The sequence below is a fragment of the Drosophila persimilis genome, unplaced genomic scaffold (genome assembly GCF_003286085.1).
Source record: "Drosophila persimilis strain 14011-0111.01,24,50 unplaced genomic scaffold, DperRS2 tig00000191-arrow-pilon, whole genome shotgun sequence".
Lineage (NCBI taxonomy): Eukaryota > Metazoa > Arthropoda > Insecta > Diptera > Drosophilidae > Drosophila > Drosophila persimilis.
In genome coordinates this window covers 8,654,694-8,664,098 of record NW_020825298.1, presented here as the reverse complement: position 1 = coordinate 8,664,098, position 9,405 = coordinate 8,654,694, and the positions used below count along the sequence as shown (strand labels likewise).

Genomic DNA, 9,405 nt, shown 5'->3' with positions numbered 1-9,405 from the left:
GTGCCTGTAATTATTATTAATTATTGCATAGATCTTATAGTACATCTAATTTTCGTACATACGATATATATATATATATTTTTTATCTGTTTTTTCGCTTACGCATTAAGTTTAAACACCGCCAATAGCTAATAATTAGCACTCTAGTGTCGCCACAATACCTGTTCTTCCATTTGCAAAAACCTTTACCGAGTATATCTTTCGATCAATAGGTACATATACAATTTATATGTATTAAAAAAATATTCAAGAAAACGGAAACAAATTTATATGTAATAAATAAATGAAAAATGATATACACACTGGAAGATCCTATGGATCATCATCGTCCTCTCCTCCCTAGATAAGTTCCTGATTGTCCAAAAACTCGCGTATCATATTGCGGCAGGACTTGAGCAGAACTTTATTGCAGTCATTTTCACTACGGCGGGGCACAGGCGTCAATCGGGACTTGGCTTTCACTATCGATGATGATCCTCCTGCATTGGTAGTAGATTTGGCTGGAGTCAAAGAGCGTCTCAGCAGATGGTTGGGAATAGAACGCTTCTTGATAGGCTGAGCAGAGTCGGGAGTGCGCACAGCCTGATCCTTGGGCGTCAATTTGTCGGCGATATGCTGCGGCGGTGTGGGCGAACGTGTTACAGCGGTGGAGGGCATTGGCACCGACTGCCTATCGTACTGATAGCGCAACATGAGCAGAGCGGCAGCAGCCTCCATTTCCAAAGCACCATACGAGATGCGGCCATCAAAATCCTGTTTGTGGATATTCACTTCGGATTCCCTGGCTGGCGATGGGGTCTGGTTGCTCTTTCGTTTGTTCATCACACGGTGGTACTTCATGGTTGCTGGCTGGCAAGGAACTGATGTCCATTGGCATTTAGGGCAAGGCTTTTATAGGCCAAAAGGATGTACCTGATGGATACAGATAATCTACCTACCGATTGGGTAAATCCGCGGGACCTTTGCTTATTAGAGATCTACCTACCAATTTGCTAATCCCGAGCAGACCCCTAATAAGCAGATGGCCCCGCGGATTTAGGTACGAGTCCTCTCTCCAGCTGCCAGTATTACGAACAGGTATATATAACATTTTAAAGGATAATTTATTATGGAAAACACACACAAAAGTTCAACACATGTCCTCGTCATATCACTTACATATACGTTCGTAAGATATTTATCTATATGGTCATCATCTATGTGCATATACGTTATTCGACGAGTGATTGACTAAAGCGGGATTCAAAAAAAACGAAAAATGGGGTGGTGGTAATGGGAGGAAGATCCACTACTAAGAGTGGATTTCAAACAACTTGGCGACCTCATTGAGGTCATCGTACTTCTTATTTTGATTAATTATCGTCCTAGCTAAGCCTACGCGGCTAAAGAGGTTCCACATGAGAACGCCAACAATCTTTTCATTCTTTAAATAGAAGATCACACCCCGGCCGTAGTCCGGCTGCTCACCATGGGCATCATCATCCCAGGTGACCACATCTGAATTTGATTTTTCATCAACTATAATCGTATGCTTGCTGCCATCGTCTTCCTCTCGATTTACGGTCAAGTTGTCTGTGCTCGATCGTGCGTCGGTTGCTGAGGGCAGGGCAAAGATGCCCACGGTGGGAAGAGAAGAGTCAGCCAAGCCAATGCCCTCGTAGCCAATTTCAGGACCCAAATCTGACCAGAACATGCTCTGATGCACATAGGGTTTCTCTGTGGATGGAAATGCACAAGAATTTTAATGAAACAGTGTTTTCTCAAAAATATTGAGAGCGTAGACACTTACTTGCTCCTGTCATATTCTCTCCTGCCAATTTGCCAGAGACCACCGAATGATCATGATGTTCAACTCGTCGCCGGCCCAACAAAGGATCATAAAAGCAAGAAGCATCGCCAGCCACATACAGATTCCGGCGTGCCTCCAGTTCTGCATTGACCACAAAACCGCCCAGGGTGCGATCCACCTCCAGTTTGCTGGGCGACGCTAGATTTGTGTTGGGCGAACAGCCCACACATACCACCACAATATCGGATAGCAGTGTCATGCCATTGTTCAGTTCCAATTTGAGCGACTCCTCGTCTCTGGTGGCCGACTTGATGCTGGCATTCGGGATGACGCACACACCCTGATTCTTCATCTTCGCCATGGTCCAGCGACTCAGATAGTTGGGGAGGACCTTGGACATGTTGCCGCTCTCCTGGAAGACCTGATAGATCTTGCCACCGTCATTCTCCTTCGAGTAGTGGGCCAGAGAGCAGGCCAGCTCGCTGCCAATGAATCCATTTCCCACAATCGTAATCGAACGCTTCTCGGCGGCATAGCGTAGCAGGCGATCAAAGTCATCGGGTGTGCGATACACCATCACCTTCTCGCGCACGCTGGGCGCTGCGTCCCGGAACATGGGCAGATTTTTGGGGGCACAGCCCGTAGCAATGAGGCACTCATCGTAAGTGATCTTATAGCCGTCGTTCAATGTCACAGTGTGATTCTGGGCATCCACCTTCTGCACTGAGAATCCTTGTGCGACGGCTATACCACCATTTACACTCTCCTCAAGCTTTTCGGGATCCACAAAAAACTCATCCGGTTCAAAGAACAAGCTGCAGAGAGAAACAAGAGCTTAGAGTCTGAAGAGAAGATAAGTACTGTGTTACTGACCTTCTTTCGGAGCCAGCCCATTGTTTAAAGCGGTAATCCTTGTTGGTTTTTTCGTTGGTATTGGGCGTATACCACAGTTCCTTGGATAGGGGTGGACGCATATAGGGCTTGTGGTATTCATTACTAACAATCAGGACCTTGGCCTTGGCATCGTTCGACTTGATGGAACGGAAGGCAGAGAAGGCGGCTGTGCCACCGCCAATGATCAAATAAGGCACATGTTTGGGTAGCTTCTCAGAGCTGTCGGGACCTGTATCCAAAGTATAATTTTGAGTTTCGATGAGCTCATCCCTTAAATAAAGAAGAGTGGTTTCCATTCTCACTTGTTACAAGTCCTGATACGCCGCGTTTAGCGTCTGCCGAATTATTGTCACCGTCACTCCCACCGCCGGCTCCTTTGTTATCGTCGTTTTTTGTACTCGCCAGAAACCAGGCAATCTTTAACATTGAAGAGTAACAACCAATATATTGATATTTTTGATAAGTCCTTGATAGGATTAAGACTTACCAGTCCACCAGCCACCATTGCGGCCAAGGCACCCAATAGGCATGTTAATTTCAGAGATTTGTTTGGGTCTCCACTATCCTTACCGTTGCAGCCATCACCACCGTCTGGAGCTGCTGATCCACTGGGCGGACATTGTTTCGGATCGTTTTTTAAACGCATTCGCTTAAACTGCTCACAAGGATCCTCGGCTGGCTGCTTACCGGGCTCTTTGGTCATCAGCCGACAAGGATCCTTGCTCATGTGTTTATCAATGTCCGATTGTTTTTGCCAATCCAATAGTGTCCCAGAAGTGCTGGTGTCATATTTTACTGACTTGAAGAATACCTGCTTGGCCGTGGGCATGTACTTGCTGCTGTTCGCAGGGGCCTGGAATGGGGAGGAAACGAGATTTTAAATAAGTTTCTCGGTATTGAGTGGATTGGTGAACGATTGATGAAGTGTGGCAGCGGTACCCCTGGGAACTTATGATCAGCCGCCTGGCTATAATCTTGATATTTGGCTTGAAATTGACGCGGAGGCGGTGGTTGTGGACGAGAAGGAGGACAATCTATAACATCGGTATCGTATTCCACCTCCTCCTCCATGCCTGTTCGGACACAAACTTTTTGATTCGGATTTTTCTGAGCATGAGCTTTAGTGCGTGCGTCAAGCGAGCGCTTTTTTACCATTTCATATAATTTTCCATGACATGACCGTTGCAGATCTGCGAACGAGGAGGAAGATATGATAAAAACATGAAGAATCATTCGACAAGGCACATAACCTCACACACTCACCAAATACCGGCGCGGCATGTTGGTATGATGGCTGCACTATGGTTCTCTTTCTGGCCAGTATATGGGCACGCCGGATCGCGCTGTACATCACCGTCCATAGACTCATCATTGATATTATTGAGAAGGGCACAGATTTACCAGAATAGAAACAGGCCCACAGATTTCACAGTAAGATTTAAATTGTGTAACTGTGTGTGATATGTACTAACAATCTGTAATAACAGAAATACAAAATAATTCTATGTCCCTGTGAAATCAGTGGTGCTTTTATTGATATTTGTTTCAAATGTATTTTTACTATGTTTGCTATGTTTTATTATTATTATTATTTATTGCGTTTTTTAGTCAAACATGTCTACGGTCTGACCCTCAGAAATATACCGAAATATACTGTCACATTTTAATATACCGTAAATATACTGACGAATTCAAATTCCATTATACATATTCCTCGTTTTCGATATTCCGTCGAATATTATCTTTCTTATATCTCAGCCCTGCCCACATAATTTGATCCAATTAATGAACCAATTTTCTACGTGACAACAATATAGCGTCTCGTATGATGAAAAACGAAATAGGCCCCCTCATTTAAATAGTTAACTACTTGAGGTAAACGGCGGAAAATATTAACGATTGTAAATTCCTCTTGTACATCCATGCCATCTTTCATCTGAACTTAATAAAAAAACACGATATCTTTCACATGAACTCCGCTGCAATCAATTTTCATTATTTTCGGTGGAATATTAAAATACCCCCTTGGTTTGCAATGGGTTAATCGTTCGCTGTCAAGGATTGGAAACCATATCCTCCGATTTTGATATTTCGTCGAACATTACTAGCTAGATAAAACTCTCAGCCATGCCCACATAATTGTATCCAAATAATGAACCTATTTTCTAATTGACTGATTTATTTTAAATACTTGGTTGTAGCGAAAATGGTTTACAAAAAAAAAAGAAAGAGGATAGTCCTTCCTATTATTTAAACAAAAAAGTTCAGCAAAAAACCAGTCGCAATGTTGTCAATGTTGCTGGTGTATGGCCATTTGTATACCCTATTCCGTTAATTTTATTTAAAGGTACTGTTTTGCAAACTTTTTTAAACGTAATTAATAAATACATTTTCTCAAATAGATATGTCTTAGACGTATTCATGGATTTGATTCCTGTATATCTTGATCCCGATATCAATTCTTTGAAATAAGGACAAAGAGTACGCACTGGCTACGAGGCTTACGCTGTTTCTGAAATATGCCCATATTTATGGCCATAGTTGTTCCTCAAATCAAGGGGAAACCTCCTGAGGCTTAGCTATAAGTATTACAATTTTGAAATAATTTGCTACTGCGTTTCTTTTTTCTGTTGGATCCAAAATGTATATTAGTAAAAGTATTTAATACACAAGGATAATAAATATGTTAAACATTTGTCGAAATTCATTTATCTGCTGCTTCAGAGGCGGCAGCTACAGCTGCTGCTGCACCACTAACTGGTGGCTTGATGCCCATCAAATGGCATAGCTGATTCCGCAACGGACGCGCCTCCACCAGGGGCATAGTCCAGTCTGTCTCCGAGAGGATTGGCAGGATTTCATCCATATTATCCTCGGGTATATCGGTAACATCGCCATGCAGGGCCAATGCTTCGTAGAGCTTGGTGGCGGCAGTTTTGCGGACATGGACATGCTGCAGGCCCAAGAATACTGACAGTTTGGAGAGCACACGCTTGCTGAGGCGCGGCACTTGGATGAGCTGGCAAAAGGCACCTATGCTGCTGGCTGTCTTGTACAACTTCTTGTAGCCCTTGACCTCCAGATTGAGCAGGCGATAGATGTCCTCGACAAAGGAATTCGATTCGTCATGCAGGACCATGTCAGTGGTGCCGGAACCAATGAGTATGTCCAGGAAACTCAACATTGGATAGGTCACGCGCTCGTTCAAGAGATTCTCCTGGAAGATCTCCACAATCTCCTTGCACAGACGCGGCACCATCGTGGGATTGGAACGTAAAAATTGGAATAAAGCCGTTGAAGCATATTTGATCTGCACCCAAAAGAAAGAGAGCAATCAATATGAATTCCTCTGGGACCAGTTAGTGATCGGACTCACCAGAGATTCAGTCAGCTGCCCAATGCTGGCGGTTAGACCCAACAGGACACGCTTGGAGTAATCCGGCAGGCCCAACAGCTGGCAGAACAAGGGGAATGTATGATCGGCAAAGAGCCAGAGAACAGAATTCACATCCGTGGGGAATATCTCAATGAGTTTCGCATGCTCTCGTATATGGGGGATGCGTGGCTCAGCATGGATTAGCTGGCAACAGAGACGTCCGGCCAGGCCACGCGTACGATCGATTTTCTCCACCGCCTGCTGCATGAAGCCCACGACAATCTCATGGACATGCGTGGCCGTTAGCATAGCCGGTGGACACTGGGTTACTATCTGGTAGAGCGATGACATGGATGCCTCACGCACCCAGGCTCCAATATCGCCACGATTGTCCAGGGTATATTCATCCAGGGCTCGCAGCAGGCAAGCGATTACTTTGTTGAAATTTCCATGCTCTGAAAAGGTATCTAAAGGCAGGGAAGGGGGGATTATAATCTGCAGAATAAAAGGGCGGCATACCGACAGACCAATAGTTCCTTCGTAGCCCACAGTTTTGACCACCTTTGTTAAGGCTTTGATGCTTTCCATGCGCGCCTCGCTCCACCGGTAGGTCTGGATATGCTCCTCCTGCTGCCCCACATCCCCGGCCAGGACGGCCTGCAGCGGTGTCAGCGAGTGCTTTACTAAACTCTCCAGCACAGGGGACAGATGAGGGCTCAGCATAAACGAGGGCAGTACCCCCAAAGCTGCTATATAGCCCATGCGTATGTGCTCGTCCAGATCGTTTTCGGCGCCCTTAAGATACGACCTGATGATGGCCTCGTTCTGGTCGCTGCGACTATCCACACAGTAGTAGGAACGACACAGCTCGGCAAAGGCCTCCACACCAGAGGCTCGTATGACAGGGTTTTTGGTCACCAAACAGAAATCAATGACCGTTTGCCAGGAGACTAAAAGGATGCCATTTTAGATAGATAGGGATTTATATATTATAATGGACTTACGCAGGCAATCAGGCGTCACCTGCAGCTTGGCCAGACTGCAGTTGCGTATGAAATCAGCTGTGCTGGATTTCAGCAGCTCCCCGCTCATACCGCGGTAATAGTTCTTCATGAGGAAATTCTTTAGCAGCTCGTTCAGCTCCACAATCCGTTGATTGGAGATATACACAATGGCTGGATCACTGGCCATTTCCAGCTTGCGGACGGCCAGGGTGATTTCACCCATGGCCAGGACACAACCATGCCGACTGTTGATGTCGATGGTGTCCGTTTTGGCCAGGAGTTGAGGCAGCACAACGGCCGCCATATACTCTGGCTCCCACAGCGTTAGTTTGTGCAGCGCCTTGGCTGTTAGTTCGCGTATGGCCGGATCCCAGTGGCCCACTTTGTGCTGCACCAGATGAGTGATTAGTGGCTCGCGATATACCTCGTATTGTGCTATGAAATCGCTGATATTCAGATAGGAATTCTGGCGTATTCCCACAGAGAAAAAGTCCGTGGTTACCGAGATCTCGATGCCAAAGGGAAAGTTGCCCAAACGGCCAACGCTTTCTTGGAAAGCGGCTGAAGCAGCTCTGCGGCAGTTTACTTCGCGATCAAACACCGCCACCGTGAGCAGGCCTGAGGAGATCTTCTGGACAAACGGCTTGACATCATCGGGATTGTAGGCACGAGCAAAGGCCCAGCACATGTAGCAGGCGGCATCGCGTATATGCTGACCCACGGACATGTAGCCCTTCATTTCGTCATAGAACAAGGCCTGCATGAGCAGCGGCACCAGCTCCTCGAGACGATGGGGCAGCAGCAGACCACGTTTGGCTAGCTCGGCCAAAGCCAAACAGCCGCCATGCCAAGCCTCGTGCGGCTCCAGGGGGTTTAGTATATCAATCACAGAGCCAATCACCTCGTCGGCCAGCTCTTTGGGCAGTCGATTGGTCACCCGGCCCAAGCCCTTGGCGGCACTCCATCGAATGTCGTTGCCGCCACTGCGCAGGCCCTGGAGCAGCTCCTCAATAACTTCCTCAATGGCATCAGGAACAACAATTTCCTCTCCAGCATCCCCATCGGCGCCATCGAGAGCAGCAGTCGACTGAGCGCCAGCCGCACCCGGATGCTGATTGAGATTTGTGGCCAACGAACGTGTGCCTGAAAAAAATATGTTTTTGGGAAACGAATCTTTACTGTCGGACTGCTCCACTCACCTCTTTTGTAGCGCCAGCTGGCAATGCGTGGCTTTAAGTGCACCAGGCCCAATCTCTGGACAATTTTCACATAGAACTTGTACTTGAGAAAATCATTGCCCTCCTTGTACTGGCAGGATGTTATCCAGTGCAGGAGCTTGTCCGCATAGGGCAGCAAATCCTCACGCTTGCCATGCTTCAGAATGGCCGCAACGGCGGCCAGTTGGCCAAATTTAACATTCATTGTGTCCGCCTGATGCTGGCCAATGATCCAGTCGAGAAAACGCTCCAAATACAGATCCTTGATGTCGATGCGTACGAAAAACTTGGCGGCCAGATAGGCGGCCATGCTGCTGCACGTGTCGTTGGTGGAGACATACAGCTTGCATAGCTCAAAGATGCGCTCCATTTTGGTGGATTTGTGGGACTCAACATTGTTGGCCAGCACGCAGTTGAGGGCGACACTGGGCGACGTTTCATATGCATCCAGTCGTGACATATGAAAGGGATTCAGGACCACAATGGACATCCAGAGTAGGAGTATGTATCGGGTCTCCCATTTCTCAAATTCAGTTGGATCCTGTTGGCCCAACAGATCCAGCACAAACTCCAGATCGCTCAGCTCGTGGGGCATAAACTTTACCAGAACTTTATATGTGCGTACTTTGCAAATTATGTACAGATACTTGAAGGCTGCATCACGTTCACCCGGCGGCGCCTGCTGCAGCCGAATCTTGTCCAGCAAGCGACCCAGCAGCAGCTCTAGATGGGGATCTAGCAAATGCGGTTGCTCTTGGTAGCGGGACAGCACTTGGGCGTAGTTTTCAAATTCCCTTTCAAAAGAGCCGTCATCGATTGATTTGATATTTTCGATCATTTGCAGCACCTGGTCCAGCTCTGTGAATAGTTCCAGGGTATTTGCCGGCAGGTCATCATTCTTAGACTCCCCCCCTGGGTTGGACATCATTATTAAATTGAATATGAATGATTAATCAAACAGCCGGCTGTGCACAATTGTTTTTCGCTTTGTTGCAGTGTTTCGTTTGGTTTCCACTGTTCCGTACCGCACACACATGCATCTGATTCACGCTGTTCCAGCTGTTGACATCAGAGTTGCCAGCTGTTGTACAGAAAAAGAGAAGCGCGATGTGGACAGAAAAATGC

General features: G+C 46.7%; 3 protein-coding genes across 4 annotated transcripts; all 3 read right to left on the bottom strand.

Annotated features, from left to right (window-relative positions):
• Positions 1-339: 339 nt before the first annotated feature.
• Positions 340-898, bottom strand: LOC6589373. The gene has a single exon (XM_002014863.2). It carries the CDS (start codon positions 838-840, stop codon positions 340-342), a length of 501 nt encoding a protein of 166 aa, XP_002014899.1. The 5' UTR covers positions 841-898.
• A 186-nt stretch (positions 899-1,084) lies between these two features.
• LOC6589374 (putative apoptosis-inducing factor 1, mitochondrial) lies at positions 1,085-4,115 on the bottom strand. Of its 2 annotated transcripts, XM_002014864.2 has the most exons (7): positions 3,947-4,115; positions 3,836-3,873; positions 3,171-3,536; positions 2,986-3,100; positions 2,663-2,912; positions 1,790-2,604; positions 1,085-1,716 (listed from the first exon to the last, which is right to left on the bottom strand). In XM_002014864.2, exons 1-7 carry the CDS (start codon positions 4,053-4,055, stop codon positions 1,292-1,294), a joined length of 2,118 nt encoding a protein of 705 aa, XP_002014900.2. In that variant the 5' UTR covers positions 4,056-4,115; the 3' UTR covers positions 1,085-1,291. The 2 variants fall into 2 exon arrangements, with proteins under 2 accessions (XP_002014900.2, XP_026843983.1); XM_026988182.1 differs by lacking the exons at positions 3,836-3,873; positions 3,947-4,115 and adding an exon at positions 3,623-3,825.
• A 1,191-nt stretch (positions 4,116-5,306) lies between these two features.
• On the bottom strand, positions 5,307-9,327 carry LOC6589375 (tubulin-specific chaperone D). Its single transcript, XM_002014865.2, has 5 exons — positions 8,263-9,327; positions 7,064-8,206; positions 6,587-7,009; positions 6,060-6,526; positions 5,307-5,993 (listed from the first exon to the last, which is right to left on the bottom strand). Exons 1-5 carry the CDS (start codon positions 9,206-9,208, stop codon positions 5,388-5,390), a joined length of 3,585 nt encoding a protein of 1,194 aa, XP_002014901.2. The 5' UTR covers positions 9,209-9,327; the 3' UTR covers positions 5,307-5,387.
• Between the last annotated feature and the right edge of the window lie 78 nt (positions 9,328-9,405).

What these genes read in the sequence shown, in the direction of transcription:
- LOC6589373 (XM_002014863.2), bottom strand. Translation starts at nt 840, where the DNA reads ATGAAGTACCACCGTGTGATGAACAAACGAAAGAGCAACCAGACCCCA.
- LOC6589374 (XM_002014864.2), bottom strand. Translation starts at nt 4,055, where the DNA reads ATGATGAGTCTATGGACGGTGATGTACAGCGCGATCCGGCGTGCCCAT. An exon ending in ATGGAAAATTATATGAAATG is followed by an intron (nt 3,537 to 3,835) that starts GTAAAAAAGCGC and finishes TCCCCATTCCAG; the next exon opens with GCCCCTGCGAACAGCAGCAA. An exon ending in TGGGCTGGCTCCGAAAGAAG is followed by an intron (nt 2,605 to 2,662) that starts GTCAGTAACACA and finishes TTCTCTCTGCAG; the next exon opens with CTTGTTCTTTGAACCGGATG.
- LOC6589375 (XM_002014865.2), bottom strand. Translation starts at nt 9,208, where the DNA reads ATGATGTCCAACCCAGGGGGGGAGTCTAAGAATGATGACCTGCCGGCA. An exon ending in GGTGACGCCTGATTGCCTGC is followed by an intron (nt 7,010 to 7,063) that starts GTAAGTCCATTA and finishes GCATCCTTTTAG; the next exon opens with TCTCCTGGCAAACGGTCATT. An exon ending in GGCAGCTGACTGAATCTCTG is followed by an intron (nt 5,994 to 6,059) that starts GTGAGTCCGATC and finishes TTTTGGGTGCAG; the next exon opens with ATCAAATATGCTTCAACGGC.